Below are 27362 nucleotides of genomic sequence, written 5' to 3' on the forward strand. Positions count from 1 at the left end.
GCTTACCCTCCTTGTGAAGGGTGTCAATGATTGTCTTCTGGACAACTGTCAGATCAGCAGTCTTCCCCATGATTGTGTAGCCTAGTGAACCAAACTGAGAGACCATTTTGAAGGCTCAGGAAACCTTTGCAGGTGTTTTGAGTTGATTAGCTGATTGGCATGTCACCATATTCTAATTTGTTGAGATAGTGAATTGGTTGGTTTTTGTTAAATGTGAGCCAAAATCATCACAATTAAAAGAACCAAAGACTTAAACTACTTCAGTCTGTGTGCATTGAATTTATTTAATACACAAGTTTCACAATTTGAGTTGAATTACGGAAATAAATGAACTTTTCCACAACATTCTAATTTATTGAGATGCACCTGTATGTACATAAAATTGGAACATTATATGTAAAATCCACTTAAAGAAGATAATTAATGGAAAATGTTCCAAGTTTAAGTGGAAGATTTCTGCCGCCTGGTGGACACTTATAACATGAAAATGACATGGTAATACCACTATGACCATTTTGCCATTTCCACTCCCTAATATATTTTTCACGTTTTGCTTTTGGATTTTTATTTAGACATTAGAAAATCACTACTATAACATTTTAAATTACATGAATAACCCATTTTCAAAACGGCGATTTTCGGTTAAATGTGAGCAGCACCCATATGGACTGCATAAACTGCTGCATTTTTGCACCCCTGGGATAGCCTTCACTCCCATGACCAGTGACATGACATGTGGCCAATGATAACCCATACTCAGAATTTACAAGTGCTCTGAATGTATCCCGTGCAAATGCACACACACACAACAGTCTTGAGACAGCTGACCATGTCAGGTTATAGAATAAAACCAAACCACTTCGTTCTTGTTATGCGTTTTTGCTAGAAGCCTTAAAATGAATCATGTAAAAATAGCTACACAGTAAAAATTACAGATTGATGCAACAGGCTACCACAATTCGAGACACGTTTTCATCAGATTCCACGGTGAATTTATTTTAGATGTTAGTGATTAATCTTGTTGATAAATTTCCATGCACTTACTCATATTTTTCATTCACTGCAGTCTCGTCCCCATTTGAGGCGGTGATTGCTTTGCTGCATTGAGTTTGAATGAAATGCTGCAGCAGCTGTAGCACAAGTAAACAGCATTCGTTCTTGGTCTGTGATGGAGCATTTTATTGGTTGGACACAGTGATTGAACACGCCCACTTCACTGAACGGGTATGAAAGAGACTCTGAGCAGAGCTGAAGGAATTGTTGTCATTCCTGCTGTTGGACATGTGAAAATTCTAGTTTATGAATGTGTAAAAATGTCGTAAGGGCATAATTTCAACTCTTAATTTAACCGTTTTATAATAGACAGTTGACAAAATGACTAAAAATCTCGGTATTTCCTAAGTGAATGATACAAGGACTCATTCTGAACACACAGAAGACTCAGTGGCCGAATTCCCGTACTTTAAAATTAAATTCTGAATGTCTGCAAATAAAACGGAAATATTGTCATATCGTTGAACGTGTTTCTTGCATATTACATAGTAGGGACGAAAGCAACGGCAAGGAATCATAACCGAAGTGACCTTCAAAAAAAAAAAACACTGGATGCTACAGCGAACAGATCTGTATGAATCTTTAGTGAACAGATTCAAAAGAGTCGAGTCACTGAGAAGAATCAAAATCCCCGCTACTATTCCTTTTGTCAGAGGAGGAGGGCGGGCAAATCCTGCAGAAATCTGATATATTCGAATTTCGCCAGTGCCCCACCAATCGCTGTTCTCGGTTGGAGTTTGTTGGTACCGCCTCCTCCGAGGACCACGCCCCCGATCGAGAGGATCCTCCTGCTGAGGTTGTTTTCCCATGTTAGCCAATTAGCAACCTAGCATGCAATTTGAGGTCTGGCGCCTTGCCTGAATGGTGCTTGCGTGTATTTTAATTTGCCATTCAAATCCGAACCTTACACGATTCAACGTTTGAGAGCGCTGTTACCAAGCTTTATAGGCTCTGATTTCTCGGCTGAGCAGAGAGAAGTGATCCGGAGTGTCTGTTGCGGGGTGAGTCGGCTCTGCGTGCTAGCGGAGGCTCGCTAGCTGTCGTCGTCGCAGTGCTTCATTCGGGCTAAAAGTAGCTAACTCTCATAGTTAATGACGCTTAAACGGCTATCCTCACCAAATGGCCAGTAAATCTCCCGGGTGACGTGAAATGCAAAGATAGCGACATTAAATCATGTTCTTTTGAAGTGATGCATGACAAACTAGTGATTATATAAGAGTATTTGTCGTGGCGCTAGCTAGCCGTACCTAGCCTGAGTGGCTACATAAGGTTTTACGCTCTGTTGTTGTGTTGATCAGCTGCTCATCCTGAAGGTCTAACTATCATTCTCTGCCTTTGACCTGTCAGCGATCAGTGCTGGCTTATTGGTGTCTTCTGAACTAACGTTACCGTATAACAGTGCTGCTTTGATCACGGAGCAGTTGTGTGTTTACCGGTAGAAACCATTCAGTAGGACTTCCTGATTTGTAGCTAGAAACACAGTTGGCAACATCGAGCGCTCACCAAACTGCCTTATCGCACGTTCTCGGTGTTTGGTGGTTAATTAGATGTTATTTGCTGTATTTGGTCGTGTTTTTTTATTTTAGTGTGATCAGTTTGTGGTGGTCTGAACTCTGCATCGGACAGAGGCGGTTACTGCTCGCCCCCTCTTATAACGTATCATAGCGGTTCAGGAAGCTTTGTTGGTTTGATAAAACGCGTTTTGATAACCAGAAAACTAGTAAACATGAATACGTAAATACACAATACGTATATCAAGTTTTACGGTGAATTTCAGTGTGTTGTGAAGTGTGTGGGTCATATAGTTTCAGGCCTGACACACACACACACACACACATTCAGAAGACGAAAAACTGTCTAGTTGGACAAAACAGACTTTAGCCATTCAAATAAAAATGAGACCGCGCACATGGCCCAGCATGTTTCCCTCACGGTGTTACAGTCTACACAACACTCCGCCTACACAGGATTATAGTAAACGGTAACATTGTTTAAAGTTTTGTCGCAGTCTCATGTGAGTAATGGCAACGCTCATAACACCGTGGTATCTGTTAGCCGACCTGCGCTAAATATGGAAACAATAATGGACCGTTTAAACCCAAGTCGATCAGACATCGAGTGAGCGTCATTTTGTGGCAGTCGAGTGCATCTGACAGGTGTCTGTCTGTCTGTCACTAACTTTACACGAAGCTCCTCTCAGCAGGCTGCTGACACGTTGCGGTTTTCCAAGACGATGTGGGATTTAAACGCTTTCGGGTTATTATGCATGAATAAGCGGTACTAAATGTCCTTAGGCAGACCTGTTATGAACTGATTTGTAGACAACACATTACAAAAAAAAAAGAAGGAATGAATAAGCCTTATTCATCCAAAAAATGAGTTTGTCCATTATTTACACATTCATTGTTAGCACGTTTTGGAATATTAGTAAAGTCATCAAAACTATGAAATGACACACAGGGAAGTTTAAATCATTGTGTAGTGACATAAAATATATTGAACAAATTAAAAGTATTCTGTTTGCATGGTAGCACTCTAGGCTTTTCTCAACCAACTTCATGAAGTGCCAGCTGTCTGATTTCACTATCTAGTTCAATTCACGCATTCAAATCTATTCGTTTTGACCCTTTTTATGTGACTACATGTATTTGTTTACTAAATTCATTTCAGATTTTTTTTTTGAGATCATGTGGTTTTTAAAGGAATAGTTCACCCAAACTTTGGGTATTTTACTCACCCTCATGTTGTTCCAGACTTGTTTACTTTTGGGTGAACTGTCTGTTTAAGATCATAAGAAACATGAATTCGGTCAAGTGTGTCCAACTTTTTGACTGGTAGTGTATATATATATATATTTAGCAGTAACTTTCATATGAATATTTGCTGTTTGTTTGTTGTAGATTCCGCCGCAGTGAGGAGCATGAGTACATAATGAAGCGGCTCTTGGAGGATCAGGACACAGTGATCGGCTCTCAGCGGCGGCTCCCCGGGGGTGTGGACGGCTTTCAGCACCGTGTCCTCAACTCTGCCTCCTCCCTTTACGAGACCGCACCAGACAACATGCAGCCATCGTCCAGCATGCAGTACTCTGTCTCACAGACCTATCAGGTACCAAAATGTCATCAACAGTTTTGCATTATTTTGGTATATATGTCTCTATATTCTGATGATCAAATAAGCCTGAACCTTAAGCTGAGACTCGAACGCCTTGTGCACAGCTATGGCATATGACACAGCTCTGCCCACATGACTATTGCTCCTATTACAGCTCATTTTTATCAGTTCTTTAGTCTTTGGGTCGTTATATTTCTCACAGATTTCTGCTCGTTCTGAATCACATCCAGATAAAGTAGCACAGTAAAGATTGCATTTATATGAATGCATTAATGATATTAGTCAATGTCAAGCTTAAAGCATCATGGCAGAGCATTAAATTCGACTAGTCTGTGCAACCCCTGATATAGATAGATATACATATATATGCGTTTGTGTGTAACCTGAAAATGGCTAATAGTGTTAACTTGATTTACTGAAAATCTATCTATATTAGGGGTTGCACAGACTAGTCGACTAATATATATATATATGTAGAGCTGTGCAATATATCGATATTATCGAAATATCGCAAATGTACATATCGCAATATGCATATCGCTACAGCTTGCAATATTTGGGGCCATGAACAAAAGACAAAGAGAAAATCACTCACTGCTCTTACCTAAATAACTTTTGTAGCTTAAATAAGAATCAGTGCATATTGAATTCATAGAGTAAATACTAATCAGTGTTGTATTTTTTCTTTTTGATTACACTAATGTTAAAATGACATTTTTATGTAATGCTCGAGTAAAACACATACCGTTCACTTTCAGAAGTTGTTGTAGGGGTGCTTTCTTCTCACAAAAAGTGAAACATATATTCTAGTTATATTAGAATCCGAATGAGCCAAACAAGGAATTTGTTGTGGTTTTACAGGAGCTCTTGATGCATGCATACATACAAATAACCATAACCTGACAGAACTGGAGAGGCTCTGCAAGGAGGAATGGCAGAGGATTCCCAAATCCAGGTGTGAAAAACTTGTTGCCTCTTTCCCAAAAAGACTCATGGCTGTATTCGATCAAAAGGGTGCTTCTACTAAATACTGAGCAAAGGGTCTGAATATTTAGGACCATGTGATATTTCAGTTTTTCTTTTTTAATAAATCTGCAAAAATGTCAACAATTCTGTGTTTTTCTGTCAATATGGGGTGCTGTGTGTACATTAATGAGGAAAAAAAAATAACTGAAATGATTTTAGCAAATGGCTGCAATATCACAAAGAGTGAAAAATTTAAGGGGGTCTGAATACTTTCCGTACCCACTGTATATATATATTGGACTAGGTTGGACCACACTGGCCAATAACAGATTAATCAACCGATAGTTTTTGAATACTGAATGAAAACTAGTGCTGAACTTTATTCCAACAAAAAACTGAACCATTCTTTTTAAATAGAATAAAAAATATTAATATGAAATATAATTTGATCATTACAGATGCAACTTTAAATTTTTAAAGTATATTGGTATTGAAATTAACACACTCTAATAAGGAACAATACTTCTACAGCTTATATTAACCTTAGTTCATGTTATAAATGGAATCATACAAATTAAGTGTTATCATTTCATAGAAATCCAATCAGTCATGCTTAAAAATGGCCATGTTTAAACCTCTACACAAAGGCCATAGCACTGAAATTACATACATATGTATATTCTATGTAAACTCTCACACTTTATTTGCTTTTATTTTGGAACACTTGATCATCCAATCAAAATAACAAAAAGCACACTGGACAAAATGTGCAGCATTGCATCTATAACTCACAGGTATCACACACCGGATGCATCGTGTTCATTTCAAGCAGCTGTCCAGAACAGTTTATTTAATCACCAAACAGGCAAAGGTTCACTACAGGAATGAACAAAGTGGTGTCGATGAGTTTGAAGTTCGAAGCAAAACGGAAAGAGAAAGCACTCTAGCTCTATATGAAGCATACAGACTTTATTAGAACCAAAGACAAACATTTCGCTGAAAAATGCACAATACACAATCTTCCAGCTTTGAGTGAAGTCATTATACATACGAACAGCGATCTGGGACAAATATAATGCAATTTAATAGAAAACTTTGAGTGGTGCTCTGTGGAGCGGCAGGATTTCTGTCGGCTGCATGAACATATCAATGTGCTTTCTCACGTCACAGCATTAAATATGTAACTTTGATATAAAACAAATGCATAAAAGTGACCAATTGGATATAAACTAATGCAAATAGATGATAATCGTGACATCAAACATTTGGGTCGGACTTATATATTCTGGATATATTAAAACTGTAAGAATGAGAATTCTTCACATAGTGTTAAAGGGAAATGACATTTAATTTTATGTAATCAGCCCTGATAATTAACCATTTCTCCTTCTGCTCTAACAGTTGTCAATAGCCCAGAGTTCTGGGGGACATGGACATACCAGCAGTTCAGCTGTGCACAGTGGGCCTCATCACCATGGGCCAGCTGTCCAGCCTGTGGGCCAGGGTCACTCTCATGCTACCCCAGCCCCTGCCCCAACACTGGGTCAGCAGCAGTTTCAAAGGCTCAAGGTAAGAGATATGCCTAGAAGAGCATGTGTGTGAAAACCTAGTGAAGACTTACAGAAAACGTTTGACCTCTGTCATTGCCAACAAAGGGTATATAACAAAGTATTGAGATTAAATTTTGTAATTGACCAAATACTTAGTTTCCACCATAATTTGCAAATAAATTCTTTAAAAATCCTACAATGTGATTTTCTGGATTTTTTTTTCTCATTTTGTCTCTCATAGTTGAGGTATACCTATGATGAAAATTACAGGCCTCTCATTTTTTTAAGTGGGAGAACTTGCACAATTGGTGGCTGACTAAATACTTTTTTTCCCCACTGTATATGCGTTAGTTTAGATGGATTGTTGGAGATCTGATATGTATGTGATTTCAGGTTGAAGATGCTCTTTCCTATTTGGATCAAGTTAAGCTTCAGTTTGGCAATCAGCCGCAGGTCTACAATGACTTTCTGGATATCATGAAGGAGTTCAAGTCTCAAAGGTCAGTTTGAGTTTTGTTTTTGTTAGATTTTTTTGTTTTCTTGTTGTGCTTCTGTCCCTTCTAGTTCTGTCTAGCTCCACACCACGGATGGGTTGATCTAGTTTTGGTGAGCACCCTGGGGACTTTATCCTCGGCCAAGGTAGCTGAGAGAGACACTTAACCCGTCTTTGTACTTCCTTGTGGCTGCTTTTGTGCTCTGGCCCCTCTTTCTTTGTCAGTGATAGAGGAGAAGAATTGTTTGCGCCAATAGGCCAAGCATTGAAGAAAGTAATTCTTGATTTTTGTACAAACAGTGATCATACCTGTGTGCAGTATTATATATTTTTTTATTTTAAAATACAATTTTGAATTACTGATTCATTCTTTTCTTGCTTCCAAATGTTCTGCATTTCAAGCCATAAATATAAGTGCTTTGAAGGTAGCAAAATATAGTATTTTAAGCTTAGGTGTCAGGCTTTGGAGTAAATAAATGTTAAATTAGAGCCATTCATCACACTCAGTACTCGTCTTGAGGATGAAAACCAACAAACCATAACAGTTTTTGGAGTGATAAGATCACAGTCGCATTTAGGCCTGTCTACTTTTTGTTGGGCTATATATTGCCCCATAAATAATCACGTTAAACAGTATAATTGTCTTTATATGCCTCTGACTATTTAATGGTAATATTTCAGCAGTAGCTATCAGCACTAGTCAGTGCAGTTACATTGTTAAACCAGTGAGTCTTGAGTCTTAAGAGTGATTGTTCATTAAACCGTTCAATCAGTGGTTCATCACCTGGGTAACTCTTAAATTTACTTCATAGAAATCAATGGTGTTGATTCAGTGCATTGAACAGCGCTGACACCAATCATGGGAAATCCCCTTAAACTTTAAAAAGGATACAATGACAATTTTTTTATTTATAAATATGACTTGACCTGAAGAAGGATCAGCTAAATTTTGGTGAAATAGATTTTTTTTTATGTAAACACAATGGAGAATGTATCTCGTCTCCAAAACTTATTTTGGTCATGTACAAATATTGTGCAATAGGTCGATATAGTAATTATCGCGACAGGCCTAGTCACAAAACAGGTACTTTGTCAATAGAGTTGCAAAGTATGAAGCCCTGCTCACACAGGAGTCACTTTCAAGCAGCTTTCTGTTGGTCAAGTCAGCGAATTTGTGTGACCAACTTGAACATGAGTGAAATCTGCAAGGGGAGCTTTTTCACCCTCATGCGAAACTCCAGGATGCATGGATTCCTATTAAAATTGCTGCCCACAGAATTTCACTGAACTATAGTAAATGCAACCGCACCTTTATGGTGGCTATATATGGTTGCAATTAAATGGGGGTGGGCACTTGAACTCGGTCCTGTGCATTGGTTGTTGATTGGGTTCTGAGATGTTGGCATTGCACTCAAAATTGGAAGCAGATGAACGCAAGCTGATGAAACACGTGCACAAGTGAATTGTTCACATTAAGATCTATAACAAGTGTTTAGAAAAATAGAGGTAAATGGGGTGAATTTTAATTTCATGCTGACTTTAAATAGGTCAAGAAAGACTAGTCAGTATGCAAATGGTTATAAGAAAGAAGCCCAGTCACAATTCACTATGCATGCCATTGTCACTGTTGGTTAGATTTTGAATGGCCAGCATTCGTTCTGTGTAATATTTTCAATATTACATTTAGTATAAAGTATACAAAACTAAATGTAATTATCATGTTATTATTAAATAATAAAATGATTACAAATGTTTTAATGGAGTGGTTTTAATTGCAGATCTTTGGTTCCATTGTCCTCATTTGTAAGTCGCTTTGGATAAGTGTCTGCTAAATGTAATGTAATGTAAATGTAATCTTTAATACTTGGTGTTAAGTATTTAGGAAAATAGGAATATCCATTAGTCTTGCTGCGATAGTAGGTGTTGACGGTGTGACCGGTCTTAAGCCACAACACCTGTTACGTCACTTGCCCACCGCGGCACCTACCCCCACCGTATTTTTGATTTTTTTTATATAGTAATAAAAATTATTTAGTTCTGTTAGAGAACAGACACTACAATTAAAAACTGAACACGGCTGCTCAATGCAGCGTGCCGGACGACAGTCGCATCACAGATCAGCAGCAGGAGTCAGATTTCATTTATCACGTGAGGAGAGTGAGGTGAGACAGAAAAGACGATGGCAGAAGGTTTTGTTTCAAAACGAAAGGCAAAAGCGACTAGCTGTTTGGCAATATTTTGGATTTTGAAAAGCCTGTCGACTTTTGACATTTATCTAAGGTAATTTTGTGTGGTGGTTTTATTTTTACATTCGTTTCTTATTTATTTGGATTCACAGTGTTTGCTGATTTTTACTTTTGTGTAATTTATTTTATTGTACATTTAGGTGTATGTCATGACTCCAAGCTTTCTTATTCGTTTTGCTAATAAACATTCTATGTTTCTTATTTATTTGTTTCCCTAGTGTTTGTTAATTTTTAATGTTATTTATATATATATATATTTATATTTATATTTAAACTTTGAGTAAGTTATTTATTTTATCAGGGCTGGCAAGATCGCTAGCCCGACATCCCGGGGCTATTGTGTTTTCCAGTCGGGCTACCAAAATGTTTCACCGCCCTGCCCGACAGGCTGTCTTGAACAGTGATATAAAATCCCTTTCTTGATTCACGTTGTTCACTTGCTTGTAGGGGTGAAACGGATCATAGTTTATCATTTACACGTGTTTCTAAGTCTTACCAATTTAAAAATTCAAGCGTTTTAAACCATTCATGCGCATGAAGAATTCAGTTCGGTGCTCCAAGTGCGCACATACAGAGCGGCGTTTCAGGCAGAGCACAAACACAGAATTGATTCTTCTTTCGCTTTAACGGACACATACACACAAAATTATCTTAAAATAACTATCTCGGCAAGTATTTTCATGTCTTGAACATAAACAGTGGAGAAAGAAATCGCACCTGCATCATTATATTGGATCAGTGCTTTTGATCTTAAAGGGGCAGCAGCCTATAAATACCTGCTGTTTAAGTGCCACCTGCTGTCAGAGAGTAACATTTGCATCTCATTCAGCCCGTCTGCTGTTTTTGTTTCGTTCAGATTTTATGTAGTATCACAAAGCTAAAGTCAGACCATTTTGTTTTTGTTTCAAATTTCAAAAGTTTACAATCTAAATAACATGTATGCAGCATCTTTGTTTGGATCGTGATTAAAATACACAGGCAAAACCTTAGTTTACTTGCATGGAGAAATTTATTTTATTTTATTTGTATTTATTTATTTGATTTGGAATTTGTTTTAAAATTTCAAGTTAGTATATTGTTCGACATGTTCAATTTCACAAAGTAATGTGCAGCCTTTTGGTCTGAGAAATAACAAAAGGACACCTTTTTTAAACATCTGTCTTAAATCTTTTGTTGTTAAAAAAGAAATTGTGAGAAAATTGAATCGTGAAATCAGTATCGTGAATCATATCACATCGTGAGTTGAGTGAATCGTTATATCCCTATATGCTACTAGTTTTTGCTGTGGTATCGAAGTAGTAAATTGTTCTTTAAATAGTAAGTGTTACTTAATAAAGAACCATATTTTTTTCATGTGATCCGTTGCACTTCTACTCTCTTGACTTGATATTTGAAGAAAAAATACAATATCTTTTATTCGGGCTAGTTAAATTCATTTTTGGGCTACCAAAATCTGAAGAATGCCTGCCCGAAGGGCTACCAGGGATTTTTAAATTTTGCGAACCCTGTTTATATTAGGCCTATAGCATGGTGTATTTTTATGTGTGTTTGTTAACAAAAGTTCTATGTTTAATATAAGTGAGTTTGTTGTTGTACGTTCAAGCAATTGATGCCGAATTGACGCTAATTCAAAAGTAAAATGCGCATGGGCATTTATATGCTATTTAAAAGTGAAGGAAATCGAGGAAAAGAGGGAAAATATTAACGAACCCCACCCCCCCATGATACCAGTATTACCATTGTTGTCATGCGTCAATTAACCGGTGGAAAAATATCCTCACCGTCACAAACCTAAAGTCCATATAGTGCTTTTTTGCAAGCATTGTTATAATGATGTGTTTTTGGACTCAAGGACATTACAAATCAAATACCATAAATGTACCATCCTTGTGTTGTCAGCATTGATACACCAGGTGTGATCAGCAGAGTCTCCCAGCTCTTCAAGGGCCATCCAGACCTCATCATGGGCTTCAACACCTTCTTGCCTCCTGGCTACAAGATTGAGGTTCAGACCAATGATCTGGTTAATGTGACCACTCCTGGCCAGATCCACCACATCACACCGCATGGTATCTCTGTTCAGAACCTTCCCATAACACAGCCAGCGCAGCACCAGACCCAAACAGCAGCTCCCACCAGCACTGCAGCCTTGGTCATCCCTAGCCAGCCAACCCCTGCCAAGATCAGCAAGGTAAAACTAAATAGTTTTACCTTCTGTACATATTCGGGTTGTGCATTTTGTCTAAATTAGTTTTATGTTCCACAGCCAATGCAGTCTCCTGCACTTACCCCAACCAGTCAGCCTAATCCGTCCATTCCCTCGTACGCCTCCCCGCGCTCACCCTCGGTCCAGTCCCACACTCCCATCAGCAGCAGCACTGCCGGTTCAACCCCGCTGCAGAACAACCAACCTGTAGAGTTCAACCACGCTATCAACTACGTGAACAAAATCAAGAACCGCTTTCAGGGTCAGCCAGAGGTCTACAAATCCTTCTTGGAAATTCTGCACACATACCAGGTGAGAGCAGAGGCACTGAGGACAATATCTGTATGTCAGAATGCTCTACAGCTGTGTAGTACAACCAACCTTTTTATTCACCCAAGTACACTATCAAAAGTTTGGGTTAGTAAGACTAATACTTTTATTCAGCAAGCATTCGTTAAATGGATCAAACGTGATAGTAAAGACATGCATAATGTAACAAGCTTTATATTCATCAGTCGTGAAAAAAGTGTATCACAGTTTCCACAAAAATATTAAGCAACACAACTGTTATTTATAAAAATAAGAAATGTTTCTTGGGCACAAAATCAGCATATTAGACTGATTTCTAAAGTATCATGCAACACTGAAGAATGGAGTGATGGCTGCTGAAAATTCAGCTTTACCATCAAAGAAATGAAATACATTTTAATAGAAATTATCTTAAATTGTAATATTTCACAGTATTATTGTTTTTACTGTATTTTTTTATCAAATAAATGCAGCCTTAGTGTGTAAAAGAGACTTTTTTCAATTAAAAACATTTAATAAATTTTACAGATTTTAAACTTTTAGACAGTAGTGCATGTTTACAGTCCTTTATGCTGTAAAGTTGTACTTTCTTTGTTGTATAGAAGGAGCAGCGTAACGCTAAGGAGGCAGGGGGAAACTACACACCCACTCTCACAGAGCAGCAGGTCTATGCTCAGGTGGCCCAGCTCTTCAAGAACCAAGAGGACCTTCTTTCAGAATTCGGCCAGTTCCTGCCAGATGCTAACAGTTCAGTGGTAGGTTTTAATCAGTCTGTTGAGATCTATGATAATAATATCTGAAAATCATAGAGCTGAATTCACTTAGCTTTTTTTCTCTTCTCCTCAGTTATTGAGTAAGACTGCAGCTGAGAAGGCTGAATCTGTGCGTATTGATCACGGGGTGACGGTAAAAAGACCCCAACTAAACAATAAGCAGAGGTTTAACCAGAATGGCTGTCAAATCCGCAGACACCCAGGGCCGCCCACTACACCCCCTGTTAAGGTGATTGAGTAAAACTTTACATTAAAACAGTACTTTTTGACTGTTTTTTTAAAACATTGTATTATTATCCAGTATTAATCATCCTCTTCTTTTTTTTTTCAACTCTTCAACAGAAAAAACAAAAGTTTATGGGAAAAGACCATTCAATGGCGGAAGCCAGCAAACATGGAATTGGTGCTGAATCTCTCTTTTTTGAAAAGGTGATTGCTTTTCATATAGTCTTTCAGTGATTATAATGGAATACAAAAATAACTGCATTATGTTGGCACATTACAAGGATTATAGTGAGTTATGTGGCTTATACACTAGGGCTGCAAAAAAAAAAATTCGAATTTCGAATATTCGTCGAATTTAAAATAATCCGCATTCGAATGCAAAAATGTTGCATTCGAATTTTAGGTGTACGTTAAGGAGGCAGCCTTATCAGTGGCACACGAGATGCGATGACGATGTAAGTGTCATTGCATTTTAATGTTTTTGTTAGCCTATCCAGTTGAAGCCACTAGATGTGGCGCTGCTGCATTGTTCATTAAAAATATTGCTAAAAAAGAGAACATCAATGCGGAGAAGATCTTGTTTACGTCAAAACTGAAACAAGCCGTTCACACAGAACACATATTTCTGGCATTTTCTAGAGGGACATCTATCACCGTTGCACTCGCATCTCGCACAAAGGAGCCGCATGTTCAGAAAGCCATGTAAAATTAATGCAAGTTTAACTTTGAAAAAACATATATCGAGACTTTATGGTGGGGGGTTTTCCCATCCCATAGCATCTCATGTTTTTAAATGAGAAATGTATTCTTTGTGATTGGCTTTCCGCCCTTTGTATTAAACTATGCTTACATACATGATGCTGATTTGTTTATTGTTGTTTAAGCAACTTAATTAATTATAATTGATTTATATACATTATTTTAAACATTATGCACTTTTTTCACAGATAGTCATTTTATCTTATGCATTGAATAAACGTGCATTAGTAATGTTTTGTTCGATGCGTCCTCTTGTGGCCTCAGAAGAGAAGCCATAAGCTTTTCTTCACCCTAACTGAAATTATGCATTTTAAATTCAAATATAATTCGAATTTTGATAATATTTAAGTACAAAATTTAAGTACAAAATTTTGACAGCCCTATTATACACTGTGTTCTCTTCTTAGGTGCGGAAAGCACTGCGGAGTTCAGAGGCTTACGACAATTTCTTACGCTGTTTGGTCATCTTCAATCAAGAAGTGATCTCACGGGCTGAACTTGTGCAGCTGGTCTTGCCATTTTTGGGGTGAGTGGAATTCAATTTAATTTCATATTGACCTCTGAGAGATACTTTCAGTCTGATTTAAAGGCTTTTAAATGGCCATTATTTAATTTATTCATTATAAATCAGAAATCAATAAAACTATTGGTTTCATTAGTTCTGACATTTTTGCTATTGCTTTTTCTGGTTATCAGGAAATTCCCTGAGATTTTTACATGGTTCAAGAACTTCCTTGGCTACAGAGAGTGTGCCCATATTGAGAGCTTTCCCAAAGAGCGAGCCACTGAAGGCATTGCAATGGAAATTGATTATGCATCCTGCAAAAGATTGGGCTCCAGTTACAGAGCCCTGCCCAAGAGCTTCCAGCAGCCTCGATGTACAGGCAGGACTCCGCTGTGCAAAGAGGTGAGTTCACCATCGGGGAGCCATCCTTTCACACCAAGTACAACTTTTAATTTATTTCTTTTGCACACTTAACACTCTTCTGCAAGCTAAAAATTTTGCAGCTGGTGTTGGTTGATGGTGTACTGGTATTATGGGGTGCCCATTAGATTTGAGTTGAAATGAGTTTTCAGTAGTTAGGAATTATGCTGTAAAGAGTTATGTTTCTCTTTTTCATTGTTAGATGGATTATTGTTTTGTTAAAGAAGGATCAAAAGGCTCATTTGGCACAGATAACTCAACTGTTACAATAATACACCATGCAAAATGTAGCTTTCCAGTGTGGGAGGAGTTTGATTCACTTGTAGTGAAAATCTTGATGATATGGCAGCCCTATGCTAATGCTGAATAATTTTCAGGTGTTGAATGATACGTGGGTGTCATTTCCATCCTGGTCTGAGGACTCAACCTTCGTCAGCTCCAAAAAGACTCAGTATGAAGAGCATATATATAGATGTGAAGATGAGCGCTTTGAGGTAAGCAAAAAGCAGTTTCACAAGTATAGATATAATATATATTTTTTTTTTTTAGTTTACCAAAGCTTAATTTTCATCAGTGTAGTAGGATATTCAGTTCCGTGTTTGATCAAACATGTCATGTGTCGTGCAGCTTGATGTGGTTCTGGAGACAAACCTCGCCACTATCCGTGTTCTGGAGGCTGTTCAAAAGAAGATCTCGCGCATGTCTGCTGAGGACCAGGCCAAGTTCCGGCTGGACAACACCATCGGAGGCTCTTCTGAGGTCATCCATCGTAAAGCTATTCAGAGGATATATGGTGATAAAGCTCCAGACATCATAGATGGGCTTAAGACGAACCCTGCTGTCTCTGTACCTATTGTACTCAAAAGGTCAGCATAAATGTTATTTTCTCGCTAGCAAAATTATAAAAATGTCATGCACTGTTGTGAGAAAAGGTTCTTTCTTTGAAAGAGGACAGATTTGTTTTTAAAACTTTTTTTTTGAACATGTATTCTTTGTAGAACAATCCAAATAACATAGTACATGATTATAGAAGTTATTCAAAAGCATGTAGGGCTGCACAGTTTTTCCAATTAAAATCAAAACTGTGATTTTGCCCTAATGCAATTATTAAACCACAAACTTATCCAGATTCACTTTATTTGAAGGAAGACCTGATAGCTGCAAAAACGATTTAGTTTCTGACCAAACTGTACTCAAAAGGTCAGCATAAATGTTATTTTCTCGCTAGCAAAATTATAAAAATGTCATGCACTGTTGTGAGAAAAGGTTCTTTCTTTGAAAGAGGACAGATTTGTTTTTAAAACTTTTTTTTTGAACATGTATTCTTTGTAGAACAATCCAAATAACATAGTACATGATTATAGAAGTTATTCAAAAGCATGTAGGGCTGCACAGTTTTTCCAATTAAAATCAAAACTGTGATTTTGCCCTAATGCAATTATTAAACCACAAACTTATCCAGATTCACTTTTATTTGAAGGAAGACCTGATAGCTGCAAAAACGATTTAGTTTCTGACCAAACCAGATACTATAATTAATTATAATAAGAACCAGATTATGTTTCACATTTGAGTAAACTAAAGGACGTCTCAATTTTGCTCTTTCATAGAAAACAAAATGTGAATGCCCTTATAGAGTAATTTTTACTCTTCTTCTATTGGCAGCAGATTGGCCAAAACATGTTTTTCACACCCTGTTGAACATGGAATGTGTGATTTCTGTGTGTGATTTAATCATTGGTATCTAAGCAGCCGCAATATTAGATGTTAAATGCTTATGTGCCACAATTGCAAAAACAACAACAACAACAAAAAACGTATATGCAGCCGTAGTACCCAAGTAATTTATAATTTTGTTATTATTCAATAGCAGCATTGTGTTTTCTATACATCTCAAATAATTTTGTCAGATAGGGAAAGTTCTGTCTTATACAGTTCTTTTCATTTGAGGTTTTCCTCACAGAATTCATTATGTTTGTCGTCTTAGGCTGAAAACTAAAGAAGAAGAGTGGCGAGAGGCTCAGCGTAGCTTCAATAAGATCTGGAGGGAACAGAATGAGAAGTATTACCTGAAGTCTTTAGATCACCAAGGTATTAACTTCAAACAGAATGACACAAAGGTGTTTCGCTCCAAGATGCTGCTCAATGAAATCGAGACTCTTTATGATGAGGTATGAAACATTCAAAATGTATATTTTGTGCTCAAAAATGAAATGGATTTTAAATATTGCCTGGTTGCACATAATGGCCTTTTCATCCACTTAGCGGCAGGAGCAGGCTTCAGAAGACAATGCCACCCCTCCTTCAGGCCCTCACATGACCCTCACGTACGAGGACAGCCAGATCCTGGAAGATGCGGCCGCTCTCATCATCCACCATGTCAAGAGGCAGTCCAGCATCCACAAAGATGACAAGTACAAAATCAAGCAGATCATATACCATTTCATCCCCGACATGCTGTTCGCCCGGCGCGGCGAGCTTTCTGATGTGGAGGAGGAGGAAGAAGAGGAGACTGAACCAGATGAAGATGGGACTAAAAAGCACAATGGGACGACGTCAGCAAAGTCTAAGCTCCTCTTCAGCCATACAGCAGCTACCCAGCAGAAGCTGAGTAACTGTGACGATGCCTACAACCTCTTCTATGTCAACAATAACTGGTACATCTTCCTACGACTGTATCAGATCCTGTGCTCCCGACTGCTACGGATCTACGCGCAGGCGGAAAAACAGATAGAGGAAGATGCCAGAGAGAGGGAGTGGGAAAAGAACATCTTGGGAGGGAAAAGAGAGAAGAACGACAGCCCGGCCATCCAGCTGCGTTTGAAAGAACCCAGTGAGTTTCAGATTTCACTCAGGTTTTAAGCAGGTAGTCATTGTGTCCGCACGGTTCACACCAAAGTGGAGAACTTGAGTGCGAGACCTCCTAAATTTGTGAAGACAGCTGGATGTTTTATCACCAGTTGCTCTCAAGGGTTTTAACACATGTTAGAGCTAATGACATTTCTCTCAGATTTACCTGCAACCCTCAGGGTCCTGTCACCATGGAAACTACTTGAGCGACTCGTAGATAAAGGCTGTAATTTGTTTATTTGTAATGCTGTCGTTAGAGGTTGATGAATTAAAAATGCCCTGTTTGTTTTTGCAGTGGACATCGATGTTGAAGACTACTACTCTGCCTTCTTAGAGATGGTGCGAAACCTTCTGGATGGCAACATGGAGACATCACAATACGAGGACCAGCTGAGGGAAATGTTTACCATCCATGCCTACATTGCCTTCACAATGGACAAACTCATCCAGAGTATAGTGAGACAGGTAGGGTTTTTTGTTTATTAGGTCAAGTTCCTGTTTAGTGAGCATTTTCAGTGTTTCGGAATCTCATCTTACAGTTCAATCTTTCTTTTTTCTCTTTCCCACAGCTGCAGCATATAGTAAGTGATGAGATCTGTGTACAGGTGACTGATCTTTACCTTAGCGAGTGTGCCAACAAAGCCACCGGTGGGTCCCTGTCCACCCAAGCTTCGAGAGGAAGTGCCGAGTCAGCCTACCAGCGCAAAGCCGAGCAGCTGATGTCCGACGAGAACTGTTTTAAGGTACGACTATCTGTTTTTAATTTACCAAGACATAATCGCTGCGTCCGAAATCACATATGGCGTTTTTCCACTGCATGGCACGGCTTGGTACGGCTCACTATTACTGGTACTTTTTTTTTTTTAGTACCACCTTGGTTGAGGTTCCAAGTGAGCCGTACAGATACTAAAATATTACGTGTAAATACTGCAGATCACTGATTGGTTATAGAAAATTGTCACTACTGGCGTCATTGGATCTGTGACACGAGACTCCAAACCCGCTAGATTTACAGGTGCATCTCAATAAATTAGAATGTCGTGGAAAATTTCATTTATTTCAGTAATTCAACTCAAATTGTGAAACTCGTGTATTAAATAAATTCAATGCACACAGACTGAAGTAGTTTAAGTCTTTTGGTTCTTTTAATTGTGATGATTTTGGCTCACATTTAACAAAAACCCACCAATTCACTATCTCAACAAATTAGAATACTTTTATAAATAAATTAAAAAAATGTTTTCGTGAATTGTTGGCCTTCTGGAAAGTATGTTCATTTACTGTACATGTACTCAATACTTGGTAGGGGCTCCTTTTGCTTTAATTAAGTCAAGTCAAGTCACCTTTATTTATATAGCGCTTTTAACAATACAGATTGTGACAAAGCAACTGAACAGCATTAATTATAATAATTACTGCCTCAATTTGGCGTGGCATGGAGGTGATTAGTTTGTGGCACTGCTGAGGTGGTATGGAAGCCCAGGTTTCTTTGACAGTGGCCTTCAGCTCATCTGCATTTTTTGGTCTCTTGTTTCTCATTTTCCTCTTGACAATACCCCATAGATTCTCTATGGGGTTCAGGTCAGGTGAGTTTGCTGGCCAGTCAAGCACACCAACACCATGGTCATTTAACCAACTTTTGGTGCTTTTAGCAGTGTGGGCAGGTGCCAAATCCTGCTGGAAAATGAAATCAGCATCTTCAAAAAGCTGGTCAGCAGAAGGAAGCATGAAGAGCTCCAAAATTTCTTGGTAAACGGGTGCAGTGACGTTGGTTTTCAAAAAACACAATGGACCAACACCAGCAGATGACATTGCACCCCAAATCATCACAGACTGTGGAAACTTAACACTGGACTTCAAGCAACTTGGGCTATGAGCTTCTCCCCCCTTCCTCCAGACTCTAGGACCTTGGTTTCCAAATGAAATACAAAACTTAATCTCATCTAAAAAAAAAAAGAGGACTTTGGACCACTGGGCAACAGTCCAGTTCTTCTCCTTAGCATGTTTGTTGCTTACCCTCCTTGTGAAGGGTGTCAATGATTGTCTTCTGGACAACTGTCAGATCAGCAGTCTTCCCCATGATTGTGTAGCCTAGTGAACCAAACTGAGAGACCATCTTAAAGGCTCAGGAAACCTTTGCGAGTGTTTTGAGTTGATTAGCTGATTGGCATGTCACCATATTCTAATTTGTTGAGATAGTGAATTGGTGGGTTTTTGTTAAATGTGAGCCAAAATCATCACAATTAAAAGAACCAAAGACTTAAACTACTTCAGTCTGTGTGCATTGAATTTATTTAATACACGAGTTTCACAATTTGAGTTGAATTACTGAAATAAATGAACTTTTCCATGACATTCTAATTTATTGAGATGCACCTGTAAATAGTCAGCAACAGCCACTGCAGTATAATTTTTTTGCATGACTTTTTTTTTTTTTTTAAACGACTTGATTTTTGAAATTTGGACAAACTCCATCTGCCATGTTGTTACTACATTGGCACAGTGTTTAACCAGAAAAAAATTAAATGGCACTTCATTCCGAAAAGGTTGTCGACACCTGGTATAGTTAAGAGACACTTAGTTCTAGTTTAAATGAGTACAAAGACATGTTTATCACTGGACAAGAACAAAACTTTCTAGTGTGCATGAAACTATAATATTTAGTAAGTATACTTTGAGGTTTTGCGTTCGGTTGTATGGATACACTAAACATTTGTGTCCAAACTGAAGCATACTTTGGCCTTAAAGTTTTACACAGTCACTTAAGGAAAGCAATTTACAAAAAGTATTTAAGTGGTGTCAGTGGTATAACATGGTTATGTATATGTTGTACTATTCCTGTCAGGTCCATATCTTTCAGTAAAAGTCTGTTTGCAAAGCTTGCGTCAAATTGCAAACAAATAATTCTGTATGGAGACATTTACGTAGTTGAAAATAAACAGCCATTTTCCTAATATCAGGTTCCTTTGGAAGGTAATGATATTTTTAGTCCAGTGATCCTGTTGTAGTTGTATTTCTTCTGTCTATCTATATAACAAATGTGTGGGTGGGGCTAAATAGGCAATGATCAATGTTGATCTGATGTATTGTGCTGATGTATTTATTTCTATAATGTAATAAAAACCTGGAGCAGATAATGGGTCATTTTAGCAGCTTGGATTCAATATATTTGTGTATATGTGTTCAATTGCATGCATTAGTGTTCACACCAAAACTGATATACTTTTGGACTTAAAGTTTTATGCAGTCACTTAAGAAAAGCAAAAAGGATTGAAGTGGTATCCGTAGTAGTGTAGGGGAGATATTATTGTGTGTTGAAAGAGAGTGCTTTTTTTGTACTAGAATTACATTCACAGTGACAAAGTCGAAGTCACAGTAAATGATGGTTGTATAGGAAATACTGATAAGACTTTTCTGTTGGTTTTTCAAGCAAACTAATTGACCATCCATCAAGCTATCGGTCAAAGTGACTTAATCAGCCAAAATCACTGCTTTTTGTTTTAATGACCACATTTTTCAATGTCACGCTGTTATCTGCTGCCTCTTTTCACCTCCTCCTCTTTATTTAACTACTTTGTTTAACCACAGTTTAATCTGTGTAGATAGATGCATATCTACAGTGTCTGTAGGTTTTTTTTTCCCCTTAACATTTTAGGTTAAAATATAAGGGTGAATATGTAAGGGAAACTAATTATGTGAGATCATAGAAGCTGATAGTTTTGAAGTATTTCATGTCTGCTATCGATGCATATTTAAACAGGACTTCTTTTTTTTTTTCATTCCAGTTATTGTTCCAGAAGTCTAAGGGGACTGTACAGCTTTCCATGGAGCTGTTGGACACAGAGGAGGAGAACTCGGATGGACCTGTGGATACCGAGGTAGATGCCTGAGACTTGGCTAAAGATTTTTCAGCGTTAACCTATTAATCCAAACTGTACTTTTGGCAAAGTGTTGCAGCAACATCTTTTGACTATTAGCAAAGTTTGGTTTACTTTGGAGCTTATTCAGGCCAAGAACCCTGTCGCAAATGTTGCATCTCAGTGAAAGTTGATCATCTATGCATATATGAACAACGACAAAAAATAGCGCAGTGAAATGCAAGAAATGCATCCGGTTTGAAGTCTGAGACTATTGGAGACTATCTTTAGGCTGAGACTATTGGTGTGCGAGACAGTAGTGTGATTGTTGTCAAATCTGCAGTTGATTTTAACAAACTAAATATGCTATTTAGGGCTGCATGATTTGGGAAAAAATCAAATTGCAATTTTTTATTTTATTTTTTTGGTTAAAATTGCAATTTGCAATTTAAATGCAATTTTTAAAACAAATTAACAAAAAATAACTATAATAATTAGGTAAAAGTTAATGATAAGATAACACTAATTTTATTTTACAGAAAACTGCTGGGTTGTTAACATACAGGCCTATAACTGTACATCATAAGATACTGTTATGATAAAAATCTTTGACAGTAATTTCTTAATTTTGATCAGGAAGTATGTAAAATCCAAAATGAAGTCCATGTCTTTAATATGAAATATGAGCCTTTTATACATCCACTGTGGGGAGAAAACAAAACAAAAAAGCTCCTGTACACTTCTATACACTGGAGAGAAAAAATTATTTTCATATGTTTACTTCAAATTTCTTTAGAGAAGTATTTATTTTTCCTATTTATGGCCAAAATAGGACTGAGTGCGCATTACTAAGTGTTAAACTCAGAGGGTGCCCTGACGCAGAAACTCCACATATAAATCACAGAAGTAAGAACACATAACGTTCCAGGAAATCCCTAATATGGACAAAGGTATCTAGCTATGGCTGTAACTGAGTTAAAAGAAGTTAGAAACATATGAACTGATTAAACATGAAGACAATAAACCTACGACAATATATGATTTATCTGTGTTATTCACGCCTTCTCTGGTATTTTCATAATAATAAAGTACATTTATAATGCAATGCTGCTCGACATAGCCTTTATTTCAGTATAGAATATATTTTGTGCCTCATTCTGTAATAAGATCAGATCAGAAAATGAAGTTATTTTAAAACACTCGACTGATTTTGTGGAATAAAATCATGTTATAATGTTCTCAACAACAGGTTTATAAATGCTTCTCATTAAGTTTGAGAGTATGTTTGGAGTGTGTTGCTTAATCAGATGCACATTATAAGCACTTGCAGAGATTATGGGGATGTGCATATATTTATTTCATTAAAAATCGCAGCCTTTGTGATTTCAATCATCGCATCAAGCCAAATCGCTATTTTGGTTTGATTTCTATTAATTGTTCAGCCCTAATTAGGGTCCTATGAAATCTTTTTTTTTTAATGGTTAAATTACTAAATGTCTATGGTCTATTAAAATGGTCTTATGTCTAAATTAAAATCATGAAACTTATACAATTTAACATCAATTTATTATATTAGTATATATTATATAAGTTTAACAAAAATGACATGTCTAGGACCCTATGAAATGTTTTATTTTTTCTCACCTTCTGTTTTATTGTTACCAAATTCTGTTTATGCATGTCTAATTATTTGAATGCATAAAAACAATTTAATTTATTAAAATGTATTTTTACAATAGCCTATGAAATAGTTTTTTTTTCTGTGTTTTGTATTTAATTTTTTCTGGTTATCAAATGAAGGCATAAAATATTAATTCAATTAATCTTTTAAACAAATAAAACTTAAACTTTATTTTTTGGTATTTAGTATTAACATTAAAACATGAAAGAAATGTGTAATTATTCCTTAAAAAATAAAGTTTTAATAATTTTAGTAGTAGTAGTTGTAGTATTACCTACATTCTTCTGAACAGCAGTAATATATTTCAGGCACAATAATTTCTTCAAGTTAAACCAAACTTTTATTTTGATGGGTGTCCGTGAATACCTTTAAATTTTTGTGTGCATCTGATATGACGATAGTTTCTCTCAAATGAAACGGTCAAATGCTCATGAAGTGACTCTTGAGCAGTTCTAGAGATTGTTTGTTCATGTACTCATATATTGAGGCGGCAGATGCTACGCGCTTGTGTGTAGTAACCGAAACCATTCACAGACACACAGAACATGCAGGATTCGAATTTAAATGGTCTTTTTGTTGCTTAATATTTACAGATACTAGTCCGTATCACGCCTTGATTTAAGTGTAATTACCTACTTTTGATTAATTCACCCAAACTTTGACAAATTCTGTGACGTTCCGTGTTAAACAGTAAATTCCATTTTTATGACTGGATTCTGCAATTCCGTCCGCGTTTTCCGCATCGCGGAAATCGTAGGGCCCTACCTAATGCAATTTTTAAAAAGTTTTTATAGCTCATTATCTGAAATCTGTTTTAAAATCGTTATGTTAGTGCTAATACTACTTATTTTTTGTGGGGGAGGCATAGGCCACATAGTGCATGACATCAAAATCAGTCATTAAACCCATCTGCAGTGCACAGCCAAGTCATGCTAACTTCAGTGTAGCGGTTTGTGCAAATTTGGTACTTGCACTATTCCATTGCACTACTTTCTGTGCTTCAGCTGACTCGTTTCTTGAAGGCTGAGATCTATCATTCAGAGGAACATATTTTGTCATTCTTCTGCACCGCCGTATCCAATAACATCTGCTACATCTGTGTCACCTGCTGCTGCAAGAAGTGTTGAGAGGAAATGGAAAAAAAAGATGTCGTTCCTTATTTGTCTTTCCTGTTGCACCTCAGAAAAGAGGTGACAATGTTGATGAACCAGATATTAAGGCACCACATGCTTCTGACCTGTAAGAACTGCTGGTAAGACAATAATGTCTAAATGGACTAAATATCAGAAGGAAAGGATGCGCCATGGCAAGACTTTGCTGATTTATATGAGCCAGTTCTGTTCAACAGTCCTGACAGACTCTATTTGTGCTTGGGATTTGGGAGGGAACATCTCTTTCAGCACCGACCATTTTGAGTTATTACTCCGTTATAACCCTTGTGGTTGAAAAATTGTTGACACTGACTACAAGCTTTTTGTTAGCAATTTCCTTCATAAATTGATTGAGGCTTGTGGCACTGTTCGGGATGTAAGCTAAGTATGTTCTGAGCAGCCAAACATATTGTAAAGAAACACTACTTGTGGCAATATCCGAGGGGTCAGAAACAACAAGGTGCTGTATGATGAATGGAGGGATATGTGGGAACTACTGGTCTTTCCATAGAGCCTACAGAGATGGCAAGGGAAGGTGACAGACAGTGGATCCTTATGGATTGGATGCTGTGAAGTTCTACACTAAATCAGACAGTGGTGTTGGACTGTTTTGGTCATTGCTGTTATGGAAGACTTCAGCAAATTGCCAAGGCGAAGATGACCAACACAGTATTCTAGGTGGGTCTTGCAGAAATGGGTTGTCAATGTTCATCTGTTTCTGCATCAGCTCCCACAGTTTTCCAGGACTTTTCTATATTTTGTATCCCATCAGTTAGTAGCACCACTGGAATGCAGAGGTGTAGTCTGAGCCACCAGAAAAATCAATTGTGTGTGTCTGATCTTGGAGTGTGCTCTCAGCCAAAGTAACACTGTAATATTTGATTTATCTGTACATATTGTTAAAGGGGTCATATGATGCGATTTCAAGTTTTCCTTTCTCTTTGGAGTATTACAAGCTGATTGTGCATAGATAAGATCCCTGAAATTGCAAAGACTAAAGTCTCAAAACCAAAGAGATATTCTTTATCAAAGTTAAGACTCTGCCACGCCCCCCTAAAACGGCTAGTTCTAGCACGCCCCCACATATCTACCTCACTATGGAAATATTTGCGTAATGCCGCCTAAATGTGCACGCAAAGAAAGAAGGCGTGGTTTCAGTAACCTCAGTTAGTGTTAAAGCAGCCATGTCAGGGAGACACTGTGTGTTTCTAGGCGAAAGCAAAAGCACTTTATTTGGCCTTCCGAAAGTAGATGCATTTAGGAATCTTTAAGATTACTTACAACAGAACAGCAATGCATTTTATGGACAACCGTTTCGTGAACCTAGGAGAGGAGGTAATTCTGACTTTGCTATGACAATCTGGCGCTTCTGAATCAGCGACTGTAAGTATGTTTTGTTATTAGTATTTGTTTATATATATAAGTATTTGCTATTGACTGTTCAAATGCAGAGTTTTGCACATCGTGTGTGTGTGTGTGTGTGGGCGCGCATGTGTGAGAGAGAGACATGGTCACATCACAGTGGAGTCAGCGGTCTTAACCGTGGCTTGTGTACTGCAAACACATACCAGCTTCATCACTGTGTCTGTCACGCGACTCTGTTCCCCTTTCTGGCTTGAACTGATGGTAAAACTAATGACATTATTTACTGTCTTTAAATTTATTTTGAAAGATGAAGCTCATGATTATGGTAAGGAGCGTTACATTTCCGACGAGTGCTTGCAGTGTTCGGCCAATCACAATGCACTGGGTCAGCTGGCCAGTCAGAGCAGACTGCGCTTGTCGGAAGGAGGAACTTTGTAGAAAACGAAGCGTTTGAGAGAGGCGGGGCATAGAGGACCTACAATAATGTACAGTATTTGAAAAATAATGTGTTTTTTGAACATTAAAGCATGTCAACATATTCTGTTACACCAAATACACAAAATAATGATCTTTAAAAAAGCATCATATGACCCCTTTAAAAAATAAGTTTGATTTGATTGTAAAAATTGTATTGTAAAATAATTTAGTGACTTTTGGTAAACCAATTTTTAGTTTCTTTCAAATTTATAATTTTTTAGAGTTATTACTATTACTGTTCAGGGTTGTGTTTCCCAAAAGCATCTTTAGCCAACTATGGTCGCAAGTTCCGTCGTTACCAACATAACCAAAATCATAGTTCAAACGAACATTCGCAAACAGCATCGTAAACTTGCGTGGTATGAACTACAGCTCTCGACCTGTGGTTAGAAGTATAGTTTCTTGTTAGTAAGACATGTGGAATTACAGTGCACAGCATAAATGAGTACACCCCCTCTGATTAAATATAAAATATGTATTTTCTTAATGATCACTAATATAATTCATAGAAAGATGACAAAACTGCCCTGACACTTCTTGGCACTGAGTGTACAAGGTCATGACATCTGTGCTGTTTAACTCCTGGAGGACGACCTCCTTGGTCTTTATTGGGGAGTGTTGCTCAGCTCATCTCTACAGAATCTCTCACAGCAGCTCAAGAGTGTTAAGATTGAGTGAAATACATGTCCACTGAAGGATTTTCAACTCAGGAGAATGAATATCTTCATTGTCATGTTAAAATAATGCCCAACAATGCAGGGAATGGGAAGAGGGTAGCATCTTCAGTTTCAGGTTTTTGTATTACGTCACACAGTAGTGTGTGAATTCATGCCAGCATTGATAAAGCACAACTCGCCCACACCTTCAGCACTCTTACATCTCTATAGAAGAGCTTTACTACCACTGAATGCCACTGTGGGAACCAGGCACTTCTCTCTGTACTCCTCCTCTAGCAACACCAGAACATTTTGGATGCTGTTAGATCCGAAATGATTGAATTGGTCTCCTGAGACCAGAGTATGGATTCCCAGAAGTCTATATTTTGTAAATATGGTCCTTGGAAAAAGCTAAATGAGTTTGTGCTTTGGCTACAGTCGGTAGTTCTGGTGTGGATAAACAACCATGCATGTCACTTCTGCAGGCTGCGTCATACTCTGTGAGATGAAGTGTCACTCTTTTCACAGCTTTTGCCGGCTCTGAGACTCTTTCACAGTGTTTCTCTTGCTCTAGCAAGAACTCACTCATTACTAAATGAAAGCTTAAAGTGAAGACCTGATTATTTCAGGGGCCTTTTCACAAGTCCATTGTTTTTGAATTTCTGTGTTACTTTGGCTATATTTTCACACTTAAAACAATAATTTG

At 37.6% G+C, this 27362-nt stretch overlaps 1 protein-coding gene across 2 annotated transcripts in view; it reads left to right on the forward strand.

The window, feature by feature from the left end:
* Positions 1-1786: 1786 nt before the first annotated feature.
* The window catches only part of sin3ab (SIN3 transcription regulator family member Ab), a 39562-nt gene continuing 13986 nt past the window's right edge, over positions 1787-27362 (forward strand). The window contains exons 1-18 of one of the 2 annotated variants that reach the window (XM_016247153.1): positions 1787-1849; positions 3954-4161; positions 6535-6702; positions 7077-7183; positions 11322-11613; positions 11689-11940; positions 12540-12692; positions 12784-12939; positions 13053-13139; positions 14102-14220; positions 14391-14601; positions 14997-15113; positions 15247-15485; positions 16607-16790; positions 16885-17452; positions 17765-17934; positions 18039-18212; positions 21255-21347. In XM_016247153.1, the coding sequence (XP_016102639.1) occupies positions 3985-4161; positions 6535-6702; positions 7077-7183; positions 11322-11613; positions 11689-11940; positions 12540-12692; positions 12784-12939; positions 13053-13139; positions 14102-14220; positions 14391-14601; positions 14997-15113; positions 15247-15485; positions 16607-16790; positions 16885-17452; positions 17765-17934; positions 18039-18212; positions 21255-21347 (3267 nt within the window). In that variant the 5' untranslated portion in view covers positions 1787-1849; positions 3954-3984. The other variant, XM_016247152.1, reaches the window with a different exon arrangement.

Source organism: Sinocyclocheilus grahami, unplaced genomic scaffold (genome assembly GCF_001515645.1).
Source record: "Sinocyclocheilus grahami isolate Dianchi unplaced genomic scaffold, SAMN03320097.WGS_v1.1 scaffold826.1, whole genome shotgun sequence".
Classification (NCBI taxonomy): domain Eukaryota; kingdom Metazoa; phylum Chordata; class Actinopteri; order Cypriniformes; family Cyprinidae; genus Sinocyclocheilus; species Sinocyclocheilus grahami.